This window comes from Barbus barbus, assembly GCF_936440315.1.
Source record: "Barbus barbus genome assembly, chromosome: 40".
Taxonomy (NCBI): Eukaryota; Metazoa; Chordata; class Actinopteri; order Cypriniformes; family Cyprinidae; genus Barbus; species Barbus barbus.
Genome location: NC_136718.1, coordinates 26,959,230 through 26,971,729, shown reverse-complemented (window position 1 = coordinate 26,971,729; position 12,500 = coordinate 26,959,230). Strand labels below are relative to the sequence as shown.

The 12,500-nt window shown below is 40.2% G+C and overlaps 2 protein-coding genes across 2 annotated transcripts in view; both read left to right on the top strand.

Moving 5' to 3' along the window:
- The window catches only part of LOC306859286 (profilin-1-like), a 5,312-nt gene extending 3,863 nt beyond the window's left edge, over window positions 1-1,449 (top strand). Inside the window, exons 3-4 of the mRNA XM_079400251.1 lie at window positions 1-167; window positions 903-1,449. The exon at window positions 1-167 is cut by the window's left edge and continues 29 nt beyond it. Of these exons, the coding sequence (XP_079256377.1) occupies window positions 1-167; window positions 903-1,000 (265 nt within the window). The 3' untranslated portion in view covers window positions 1,001-1,449. The remainder of the gene's footprint in view (window positions 168-902) is intronic.
- Window positions 1,450-4,971: 3,522 nt separating this feature from the next.
- On the top strand, window positions 4,972-11,749 carry LOC306859259 (beta-enolase). Its single transcript, XM_079400214.1, has 12 exons — window positions 4,972-5,049; window positions 6,772-6,857; window positions 7,042-7,137; window positions 7,257-7,315; window positions 7,636-7,705; window positions 8,279-8,412; window positions 9,345-9,567; window positions 9,997-10,194; window positions 10,306-10,507; window positions 10,625-10,733; window positions 10,836-10,894; window positions 11,008-11,749. Exons 2-12 carry the CDS (start codon window positions 6,773-6,775, stop codon window positions 11,072-11,074), a joined length of 1,302 nt encoding a protein of 433 aa, XP_079256340.1. The 5' UTR covers window positions 4,972-5,049; window position 6,772; the 3' UTR covers window positions 11,075-11,749.
- Window positions 11,750-12,500: the final 751 nt, after the last annotated feature.

The following is a 12,500-nucleotide window of genomic DNA, read 5'->3' as shown; positions in this document are numbered from 1 at the left end:
TGACCGCAGTACTCTGTTTGCCAATGGAATGACTGTGGCCGGCAGAAGGTGCGCGATTCTGAGAGACGCTCTGAATGTAGACGGCCAGAACACCATGGACATCAAGATGAAGACTTCAGAGAAAGAGCCCGACCCTTTCTCCTTCACCATCGGCAGATCTCATAAAGGTGAAAATATAAAGTATATGTCAAGTGTGTGCACTATATGGTATTTGCTGAACTTGAATAAATGCAGATTGCAGTTTTAACAATCACTGTAGTAGTGATAAAAAATGGAATTATAGTAATGAGAATCACGATTTAAAAAGAAAAAATCCAGATACAACAAAATTTTTAATTTCTTTATATAAAAGTTTAATATATAAATAATTTAAATGATTTAATTTCAGTCTATAATACATTTATAATTTATGTTTAAATGATAAATTATGATATAATGGGGCGAAATCAAAATCCAAAAAGACCTGGACCTCTTTTTTTATTTATATATTTATAAATATCATGTTATTTAATTTTTTATGCATTTACATTTTAAATTGTAGTTTATAATTTATATTTTAAAAATTTAATTTTTATTTCTTTACGTAAGCCCTGGACATGTTTTTATATATTAAGTACATGCAAATATTATTTGTAAATATATAAAAAAAATACTTATGTTTAATTATAATTTAGAATTAATTAAGAATGAATATTTTAAGCAGCACTATCATTTCATTTCTTTAGATTCTAGGATGATATTTGAACTGGACATATCTATTAAGTACAAATATATATATATATGTAAATGTTTAAAGGTTTTTAAACATCTTAAACATGCATCTTTTTTTTTTAGATTCTAAATTGAAATCTGACCTAGATGTTTGTGTGAGATTGACACTGTTATCTTTCTCTCTCTTTTAGCGATAATCATTGTTAAAGGTGTAAAAGATGCTCACGGAGGCAAGATCAATCCACTTGTCTTTGATATGACCACATACCTCAGGAAGATGAACATGTGAACAAGCCCCGCCCCCAGCCCTAATGACTCCGCCCACTTCTCCATGCCCTGCCACTTCACCTGTCAGCCGTCTGCAGGATCTGACCTGATCTCCATTCATAAAGCCAGAAGAACCGCTCCAATATCAACCAAACATGTGCTCGAGAAGCTTCTCATCGTCATCATTCTCATCTTCATCACGGTTTTAACATTCCAGGAGTTTGAGATCTCGGTTTCTTCCCCAATCAGGCAGTGGAACACAAACTCTAGTTAATATCAAACTCATTTATTGGTTTTATTATGAATTAATTGATTGATTTATGGTACTATAGTAATTTCTGTGTTTTGGACGGGCGGAGCGTCCAGTCAAACGGTTGTTTGTATGATTGTCTGTGTGAAATCCTGCTGAACAAAACCGAGAAATCTGACTGTTAGATGCCAAATAAAGAGAGAATGAGTTTGTATGGAGCAGCTCCTGTCCGTGTCTTCATGGAACAAAACGTAGAACTGCTTTACAGCTGAAATTAGTGAGGGACTGCATTCGGTTTCAATTTATCTTGCATGGTTCGCTTGATTTTTGTCAAAAAGAAACGCCACTTCATAGTTTCAGTGTTATTTTTGTTTTTTAAATATTACTATTGAGGTTGAACTTATTTTTATTTCAATTTTAGTTTTAGTCTTTGTTTCCTATTGTAGCTTTTATTAATATTATAAATTGGCTTTAAATATGTATGCATACACACACACACACACACACACACACACACACATATATATATATATATACACACACACGTACTAAATTGCAATTTAGGTTTAAATATTTTAATTCAATTTTTAAACATTTAATTTAGCTGTCAAGAGTACATTTCTAATTTTGTAAAAAGGTTTTTCATCTAATATTTATATTTTACATTATTTAAACTTCATATTAAAGATGTTTTTAATAGTTTCATTTTTTTAGTTCAGGTAGATACACATACGGTCTTGATCACAGCACTCCACTCAAGAGTTCATTACAATATTCAGCGGCTGATGCATGCAAAAGCATGTCAGCCAATCACAGGCTGTCTTACTCGTGCTCTTCTTCCAGTAAAGGTTTTGCATTCTCAGCACACTTGAGTGAACGAGACGCACCTTCTTCAGGACACTTTCAAGACCTCTTTGAACTCAGAGATTCATGAAGCACCAGCAGAAAAATCGCTGACCGTCGATTCTGACCCAAACTGTCAGACGCAACAGTTAAAGTCAGAATGTGTGTTTCTGATTTCACCAGTTTCCATTAACACTGATTTGGATTCTCAGCAGGACAGTTTAAAACAGAAATGATTATGTGAGCTTTCCATTGCTCTTGAATCATAGAAGTGAAACTGTGATGAAAACAGGTCAAACGTACTGATATAAATACACAACATGACCGATCTAATCCAACAAACACTCACATTTATTCACATTTATTCATTTATCTACATGTCTCACTTTAAAGAGGCTGTAGTCTGAGACACATGAACACTCTGCTGTGAAGGAATAGAGCTGTAAGAGAGGAAACAGGAAGTACTGCTTGTGACACACACAGACACGAGATTGACAGATCACACACACACAGAGACATGAGATCTGTGACAAAGATTGACAGATCACACACTCTCTCTCTCACACACACACACACACACACACACACACACACAGTGCAGCGCCATCATGTAGCAGTGATGTGTTACAACAACAGTTCAGTCTCTTCTGAATGTTGTTTGTTTGCTGAGAGATTTGAGTATTTAGCTCATCCTCTTGCTGTGACTGCTTTGCACGCGCTGCATTGAGTTTGTGCAGGAATGCCAGCAGATAATGCATTTAAACATGCTTAAAGGCTCTCAGCTAACAGGAACATTCTCAGAACATTCTGACAAGGTTATGAACAAACAGTCCTCCTGTAACATTCATAGAGTGTCCAAATAAAGTTATCTAGTCTTTAATAAACGTTAATGCACAAACGTTATCTGTATATTGTTAAGGGATGATTTTTCTGAATGTTCATCTAACGTTTCTAAACGTTGCTACTTGTTTCAGAGAACTTTCAAAAGTAACGTTTCCACAATGTTTGCAAAATAATTGAATGTTTTTTTTTTCTTTAACATTTGCATAACCAAGAAAACACATTTTTAAGACATTTGGCTGAACATTTTGAACAATCAGAGAACATACAGAAATAATGTTTTCGTAACTTAATGGGAATGTTCTTAAAATGTTCTTTTATTAGTTAGGAGAAAGATCAATGTATCGGAACGGTTTAGAATGCAAAAATGCGTTGCAGATCGTTCAGAGCAGAAACATGCACAACACAAATAAAAGACACGGACAATTGTATTGTTCTCAGCAATCAACACTTTTTTTGGCAGGAATGTACCTCCATACACTGAGTGTTTGACATTGTGAATCTGCGTGAATCTGTGGATGTCCTGCTGCTCCGAGACAACACAAGTGTCTCTCATGATAGTGAAACTAATTTTAGTCTGGTGCTAAAGGGTAGAGAGGGAGAAACACAGGGAAAGAGTGGCGTGTGATCATCATAGGTGCCCTTTAGGTCCGAACCCAAACTCACTCTCACATTTCCCCCTTTAATTCAACCCTGACCTTTCATTCAGGTCCGGAGCTCGACGAGGGACAGTCTGAGTGTTTCCAAACCTCAGCTGAGAGTAAAAGATGTCCATGAAGATTCAGGGCCTGTCCTGAACGAAGTCAGGCATCAGAGAGGCAACACAAGATTTAGGACAGAGCCGCAGATACTAGTGCAAAATGTCAATCAGATCGACAACATATTTAACAAAACACTGGCAATTTATGCAAAAATATAGGGAAAAGTGTTTTAAAATGATTTACACAGAAACTTGTCTTGTGTTTCATTATGCCTGATCCCTTCTGTCTATAAACATCTGACTCAAGATCTAGAACATATTCATTCAACAATATCGCATTCATACTGCATTCATATTTTGTGCAGAGATTTCGTACAGCACATTTCCATACAGATTTATTTGAATATATATATATATATATATATATATATATATATATGCTAAATATATGTTGTAAACATAAAGCTCAATAAAATATATTCTTTCAATTGAAAATATACCAAAATATATTTCAAAATGCATTTCATGGGCAATATATATTTCCAATCTTACAGTAGCATGTGGACGGTTTACTAGAGATCAAAACTAGATTTATGATGATTTAATAATGTCTACTTTTTATATATTGTAATAAATCAAAATTAAATCAATAATGTGATAAATAAAAATATTTGCATATATATATTTTGAAAAATTTTTTATTTGACATTATATTTTTATTTCAATATATATATATATATATTGCTGCATGAGATTTTTTGATTGTTTGTTTTTTTGATAGCCAAAAAGGCATGTAGCATGATGACCTCTTGACCTCCAGATCACAGGGCATCACAATCAAACAGAGCTTTTTTTAAATGAGACTTTTTTGCAGCATGCAGTGATATACTAATTTGCTCATTTTCAGTATGCATTGAATATTGACTCAAATTTGCAGTGTATAGTAGAAAAAGTTACATTTATAGTTACAAACTGCATACTATATAACATTATTCAAATAACAGGCACTTATAGTGTACACTCTTCATAGTATGCTAGCATTCCAGTCCAAACACATCTAGAGTCAGTGATTCTTAACTTCAAAATACTAAGATTGATCTGCTGGACTGTCAAACACTGGCACTGCACTGCATTAGCAGCTCAATTTGATGTGTGTGTGTGTGTGTGTGTTCTGGTTCCATCTTGTTTATAAGGCCAGTCTAGTGGCTAGTTATGATGGCATTTACATTTGATAACTTTGTAGCAATATAAACCATCAGAGATGTGGGCGTGTCCTGAAACGCTGTACACGTTTGGAGTTTGTAGACGCTCCCTAAGGCTCTTCCCATATACGGGGACGTTGTTTAGAGACCGTCTATAAATTGCGTCGCTGAGGTCGGAACGCGCACTCACGCCCCTGTTAAACACCGAGATCGACGCCGACCCGACGCTCCCGCAGGTAATCACGCAAATCCGCACGCGTTTGACTGCAACTCTGTGTTTCACGTTTGAGTGTTGTAGGCACTTTCTTCTGCGGTATTAAGCTCTGCTGGAGCGAGTTGAACTCTAGTGTGGAACTGATCTGAGATCTGCTGCTGAACGCGTCTTCTGACCCGGGGTCTGCAGAACCTCCAGAGCTGTGGCGTTTAATATGAATGTGTGACTAAGTTTGCAGTTAGGAGGAAGTGTGTGAGTGTGTCCAGCTGAACGCAGAGTTGGTGAAATCAGAGCAGATTTAACACGCAACGCCTCAAAGGTTCTGAAGTAAACTGAATGACCTTCACGCTTCCGGTGGAACTTCACAGAATATTCGGTCAAATATTAACCACCGCTTTGTCAGAAACAATACGGTTAAACTTATAAAACCACTTGTATAGGGATCATAGCGTGTATGGCATTTGAAAACGAAATTCAGATGTGACTGTGCAAATATTTAATTCACTAATAGTTATTAAAAAAAAAGTTATTAACGCGCTCTGGCTAAAGTCCGCACGAACGCCCGTTATTGCGTCATAATGCTAGTTATTTAATAACTAATTGTTGCGTCCGCGTGCACGCGCAGTATTGGCACTGTAGGGTCACGCGCCGCACGTTCGCGCGAGGAGATGCTGTTCGGTGATTGACTGACAGTGTTTCTAGAAAAGCTGAAAATGTTTCAAAATTGTGATGCAAGTCTGTAAAATGCACGCGAATAAATGTCTAATATAGTACCCAATGTTCAAAAATGGAAACTTGCTTGGCAATCTCTGGAATATGAAAAATCATTAAATCGGTCAAACGTTTCTGAACCCTAAAGATCAGCTTTGCATGTCTGGCAGTGAAAAGTTACATTGTGTTCTATGTCTGGCAGAAAGCTGCAAAAACATGCATTTTTCTTTTTCATCCTTTTACTAATAATTTGCTTTAACTTGAGTTTAACTTGCACTCATGAGGGTCTAATGCAGATTAATAAAAACTAAATTAAATCAAATGTGTGGTGTAGTGCCTTCTGTATGGCGTGCGTGTTACATTGGAGTACAGTGTCATTGCTCGCATGCAAAGGTCAGAATGTTGAACCCAAAGGTCAGGGTTCAGCAAGGCTTTGTAAAGGTCATATAAAATTGTCGAGGTATGACACACTCTCTCACACACTCTCACACACACGTACGTCTCTTCTGTCTCCTGCTGTAGCCTCTCTATTAATAGAAACCTCAGACTGTATCTGTGTCAGACAGCTGAAGTGTACAGTATGTTATGCTTTGTGCAGATGTTTTTAATCCTATAATCTCTTTAGTTATTCATGACTGTTTTTTGTTTTTAAAAGATTAACAAAACTTGCTGGCATTTTTAGATCTGCAGTCTGAACAAACACAAAAATCAGGACTTAATTCAGTGAGTCTAAGCAGTTATAATCGTTCTGTCAAAAGTGACCGATCGTTGGAAATGAATCGAAAAGACCTTAATGCAGAGCGGTTTTGTAAATGTGTTTAAAAAAAAAACTATTTAAAAGCCAAAATATTGAGTGAATGAACACGCAATGCAATGCAAAACCTTCAGGAACTTTTTTGAGAAAATTAAGTTATCAAAAAAAGGGCTTTTACTGTTCCTGGTCAAAAGTGAGCACAAATAGCCCGTAAGCTGATGAGGGCTGATGTTGAATAAATGTGTTTGATTGTGGCTGAATGGTCTCTGTCTCTCTCAGGATGTCCATCAGTAAGATCCACGCTCGTGAAATCCTCGACTCCAGAGGAAACCCCACTGTCGAGGTGGATCTGTACACGGCTAAAGGTACACACACACACACACACACACACTCATTCAGTCTGACTGTCTATCAGCCCTATGTGACTAAACAGCTGCTTTTATTCTTTAAACTCCAAAATTAAACACTTATACCATTTTGTCATTATTTAGAGTTTTGTCTTGAGGAACCGTTCCTTCTCTAGCTGGTAACTGATTGATTTGTTTCCAGGTCGTTTCCGGGCAGCTGTTCCCAGCGGTGCTTCCACTGGAGTTCATGAGGCTCTGGAGCTCCGAGACGGAGACAAGACACGCTACCTGGGCAAAGGTACGTCTGGCATAGGAGAATATAGTAAAGGTTGCGTTACAAGATTATTTATGTATTTAACTAAAAGTTTTGCTCTCACTCACACCTAACATTAGTCAAATCATCAATATGTGTTTAAGGGACCCAGAAGGCCGTGGACCATGTGAACAAAGAGATTGCTCCCAAACTGATTGAGAAGGTGAGATCATGTACAGATCATAAAGTGATTGTGGTATTATTTAAATAACTAATTATTATTATTAAAGTTGCTAGCTGAATTACCAAATATCTCAGCTGTAGTATTTGTTTGATCATATTTTTTGCATAATTTGTCATTGATAATTTTGTGAATATTAAAATACTTGCCTACTAAATACTTGCAACCTAAAAATCTTTTTACTGAATATTTAATTTCTATGTAACGCATGCAAGATGATCTTATTAATCAAACTAATGAAATCCCCCATAAACCTGTAAACTCTTTTAATGTATTTGACTCATCCTTGTGTCTGTAAACAGAAGTTCAGCGTTGTTGATCAGGAGAAGATCGACAAGTTCATGCTGGAACTCGATGGAACTGAGAACAAATGTAAATAAAACGCACACCTCTATCTTTATAAAATAACTTCATGTATCTCAAACAGTAGATCATGGTGGTTGCAATGTCAATCGCTGATATAAATGATGTTTTATTAAAGTTCGGGAGGAGCACGTCAGATACTTAGCCTAATTAAACACAAGTGGCACGCAGTCAAGTCAATCAACTCACGGATATAAATACAGCTGACATACCTCCACTCATTTGATGGGCTATCAGCATCCCTCCACCACCCTTTCTCCACCAGTATCACTAAGTTCTCACCACACTATGGGGGGGATACTCTGGGATACTTCGGGCCATTCCCGAGCTCAGAGCCCTTCCCCAGGACAGCACGCTAACTACGTATTACCATACTCGCCAAATACGCGTTCATAACTCGTGCTAAGTATATGTAAGTGTGAAATGTGTATACATTGAATGCTAGTAAGTTGCTTTGGATAATTGTCTGTAAAATGCATGAATGTATTGATAAAGGCTACAGCAAACAGAAGACATTTATGCAGATTGGAAATAAGAAACCCAGCGTTTCTGAATCCTATCTGCTTGTTTCCTGTCGTGCAGCTAAGTTCGGTGCTAATGCGATCCTGGGTGTGAGTCTGGCTGTGTGTAAGGCGGGCGCCGCTGAGAAGGGCGTTCCCCTCTACCGCCACATCGCCGACCTCGCCGGAAACAAAGATGTGATCCTGCCAGTTCCTGTACGTGTGCTTCCCGCCCCTCTCCTCCTCCTCTTACCCACCTCTCCACATCCTTTCACCCGCTGTTCCTCACCCACCACTCCTCCTCCTCCTCCTCTCACCCACCCCTCCTCCTCCTCCTCTCACCCACCCCTCCTCCTCCTCCTCCTCCTCCTCTCACCCACCCCTCCTCCTCCTCCTCCTCCTCCTCTCACCCACCCCTCCTCCTCCTCCTCTCACCCACCCCTCCTCCTCCTCCTCTCACCCACCCCTCCTCCTCCTCCTCCTCTCACCCACCCCTCCTCCTCCTCCTCCTCTCACCCACCCCTCCTCCTCCTCCTCCTCTCACCCACCCCTCCTCCTCCTCCTCCTCTTACCCACCTCTCCACATCCTTTCACCCGCTGTTCCTCACCCACCACTCCTCCTCCTCCTCTCACCCACCCCTCCTCCTCCTCCTCTCACCCACCCCTCCTCCTCCTCCTCCTCCTCTCACCCACCCCTCCTCCTCCTCGCCCTCCTCCTCCTCCTCCTCCTCCTCTCACCCACTCCTCCTCCTCCTCTCACCCACTCCTCCTCCTCCTCCTCTCACCCACCCCTCCTCCTCCTCCTCTCACCCACTCCTCCTCCTCCTCCTCTCACCCACTCCTCCTCCTCCTCCTCCTCTCACCCACCCCTCCTCCTCCTCCTCTCACCCACCCCTCCTCCTCCTCCTCCTCCTCCTCTCACCCACCCCTCCTCCTCCTCGTCTCACCCACTGCTCCTCTCACCCACCTCTCCACATCCTTTCACCTGCTGTTCCTCACCCACCCCTCCTCCTCCTCCTCCTCTCACCCACTCCTCCTCCTCCTCCTCCTCCTCCTCCTCCTCTCACCCACCACTCCTCCTCTCACCCACTACCCCTCCTCCTCTCACCCACGACTTCACTCACCTCTCATCTCTCTCTCTCACGCAGGCCTTCAACGTCATCAATGGTGGCTCTCACGCTGGGAACAAGCTGGCCATGCAGGAGTTCATGATCCTGCCGGTCGGAGCAAAGAACTTCCACGAGGCCATGAAGATCGGTGCCGAGGTCTACCACAACCTCAAGAACGTCATCAAGGCCAAATATGGCAAAGACGCCACTAATGTGGGAGACGAGGGTGGATTTGCACCCAACATCCTTGAGAACAACGAGGGTACAGCACTTGATCTATAGCTCAGTAAAAAAACAAGAATGAAGAATCTTTTACATTTGAGTTTAAAAACCTTAAGACTGAAATAATAAATGCAAAAATTTAGCCTTATTTAAAAGCCTTAAATTCATAGTCATGACAATAAATGTTGCATACACTGCAAAACATGGTTGAGGTTTACTAAAACTGAGACTTAATGTAAAAAATTACTCTTATTTTTATATTAACTGAAAAATAAAAAAACTAATAAACCCTTTGTTTCAGCTCGTTTCTAAGGCAGCAGATCTCATTTAATTTAGCTCAATGTACTAAAATAAGTAAAACTGAAAATTACAAAAGCAAAACTAAATTACTAAAACATTACCATTTAAAATGAAAACTGAGACTATAAAACCTCTGTTTGCTGATGACCGATCGTCTGTGGTTCTGTAGCTCTGGAGCTGCTGAAATCTGCCATCGAGAAGGCTGGCTATCCTGACAAGATCATCATCGGCATGGATGTCGCTGCGTCAGAGTTCTTCAGGAGCGGCAAATACGACCTGGACTTCAAGTCACCCGACGACCCAAAGCGCCACATCACCGGAGACCAGCTGGGAGACCTGTACAAGAGCTTCATCAAGAACTACCCAGGTACACTCACTGACCCCTCTCTCTCTCTCACACACTCGCACATACACACACACAGCCGGTTTGTGCAGGATCAGCCCTGTTCACTTGTGTCTGCTCTGGTTCTGATCTCAGTCCAGTCCATCGAGGATCCGTTCGATCAGGATGACTGGGAGAACTGGACTAAGTTCACGGGGTCAGTGGATATCCAGGTGGTGGGAGACGATCTGACCGTCACCAACCCCAAACGCATCCAGCAGGCCTGTGAGAAGAAGGCCTGCAACTGCCTGCTGCTCAAGGTCAACCAGATCGGCTCCGTCACCGAGTCCATCCAGGCGTGAGTGTTACACGAATTCATTTTTTTTTTTTTTTTTTTATTTATTTTTTTTTTTTTTAATTCCTGGCAAACAAAGTGCTTGAAATTAAAACATTGACTCTCTCTGTCTCTGTGTAGTTGTAAGCTGGCTCAGTCTAACGGCTGGGGTGTGATGGTCAGCCATCGCTCCGGTGAGACGGAGGACACCTTCATCGCTGACCTGGTGGTCGGTCTCTGCACAGGACAGGTACCCATCATGCATCATGCTGTATCTGTGCTCAGAATTAATGCTCTTTCAGTGGAGTTCAATGAGAATCAGTTACACTAACCCGAGTTCTGATGTGATCAGATCAAGACCGGCGCCCCCTGCAGATCAGAGCGCTTGGCGAAGTACAACCAGCTGATGAGGTCAGCAGTGACATCATACCCTCAAATCAGCCGTCCAATCAGAGTGTGCCAAACCCTCACCTGTGTGTGTGTGTGTGTGTGTGTGTGTGTGTGTGTGTGTGTGTGTTCCGCAGGATCGAGGAGGAGCTCGGAGACAAGGCCAAGTTCGCAGGCAAAGACTTCCGCCACCCCAAACTCTGAAGCAGCACCGCAGATCCTCTGATCTACTTTTTTGACATAAGAACAAAATAAAACGATGGAAAGAAATGACGTGTCTGTGCTGTGACCAGTTCCTTCATGGTGTACTGTAAAATCACTCAAATGCAGCGCTGTACTGTTAGTTCTTTCTGTGAATCATTGATTCCTAAAACTTTGAGATTAAGGTAATTATTATTTTTTTTTTTTTTCATTTATCAGAACATTTGCATTTTCACGGCAGTTTAATGTTGGTTAATGGACACATGACATACAACCAAACAAATGCCAGGATTATTGTAGTTGGGTGAAACTGAAACAGTTAAAATAAACTGATATGAAGTAAAATTCATTAAAGTGAACGTTATTTCAGCTAGCTGATAAGCCAGCACTTCTCGTTTTCGTTTTGTTGAACTTGATGTACTAAAAATGAATACTATAGACAATCAAGATTAAAACAATTACATTTAAAATGCAATATGTAATTCATTTTAATTCAAATATAACACCAAACTGATTTTAAAGTTGTAAATAAAACCAAGATTAGTGTTTTACAAGAAAATACTATATCAGTGCACTTCAGGATTCCATGTATTTCAATGAGTTACTGAATGATTCGTAGTTATGAAATGAGCAATGTGTGAAAATAGTTGCCTAGTAAATCCTAAAACTGTTTATTTTACTGTAAGTTATCTACTTTTTATTCACTTTACTTTACAAATTGTACACTTCATTTCACATTTGTAGTTTTTAACTAACGTAAAAAAAAACATTTGCTAATTGATTCGAACTGAAATCGCTGTTAGCACTTAATATTTCTGTAATGCAGCCAAACAGCGTAGATCATTCATAACGTGTATAAAAGAAAGCTCCTGCGCAAACGTCTGCACCAATAAGCTCTGCTGTATTATAAACCAATGAAATTGTGGGTGGGCGGAGCGACACGTGTCCATCGTCCAGGGGGCACTCTGGGGCTACACACAACTGATGCACTGAACCATATGCATGTTATAGCACCAGCTGTGGTCCGGTCTCCCTGAAGCTTGTTTAGAATCACCTGTTGCATGTGCTCAGCGGGTTTCAAGTTTTTTTAGTTTGTTTAGGCTTTATAGGCTTTTGTGTATATTTGGACAGGATCGTTTTCTAAAGGACCCCGTTATAGCTTCCCAAAGGATAAATTTCAACATGTTTTTGATAATTATTGACCTAGAGAGTCCAGAGAATTGCACTGCGGTGTTTTTTTTTCCAGATTGAGTGAAAAACCTAGGACTAGTTCGCAAAACTTGGTTTTCACATTTTCTCAATCATTTAACAAACGGTTTGATTGGCAGTGGCTCTAGAGGCAAAGTTGTTCGGAAAGAGAAGTATACGATACGAATATCGCGTGTATGTGTGGAAAACCACACTGTGTACAATTGTTTACGCCCTCAAA

Bases quoted from the DNA above. Each gene is read 5' to 3' on its own strand.
- LOC306859259 (XM_079400214.1), top strand. From the start codon at position 6,773: ATGTCCATCAGTAAGATCCACGCTCGTGAAATCCTCGACTCCAGAGGA. The intron at 9,568-9,996 runs GTACAGCACTTG...GTGGTTCTGTAG, and splicing joins CATCCTTGAGAACAACGAGG to CTCTGGAGCTGCTGAAATCT. The intron at 10,508-10,624 runs GTGAGTGTTACA...GTCTCTGTGTAG, and splicing joins GTCACCGAGTCCATCCAGGC to TTGTAAGCTGGCTCAGTCTA.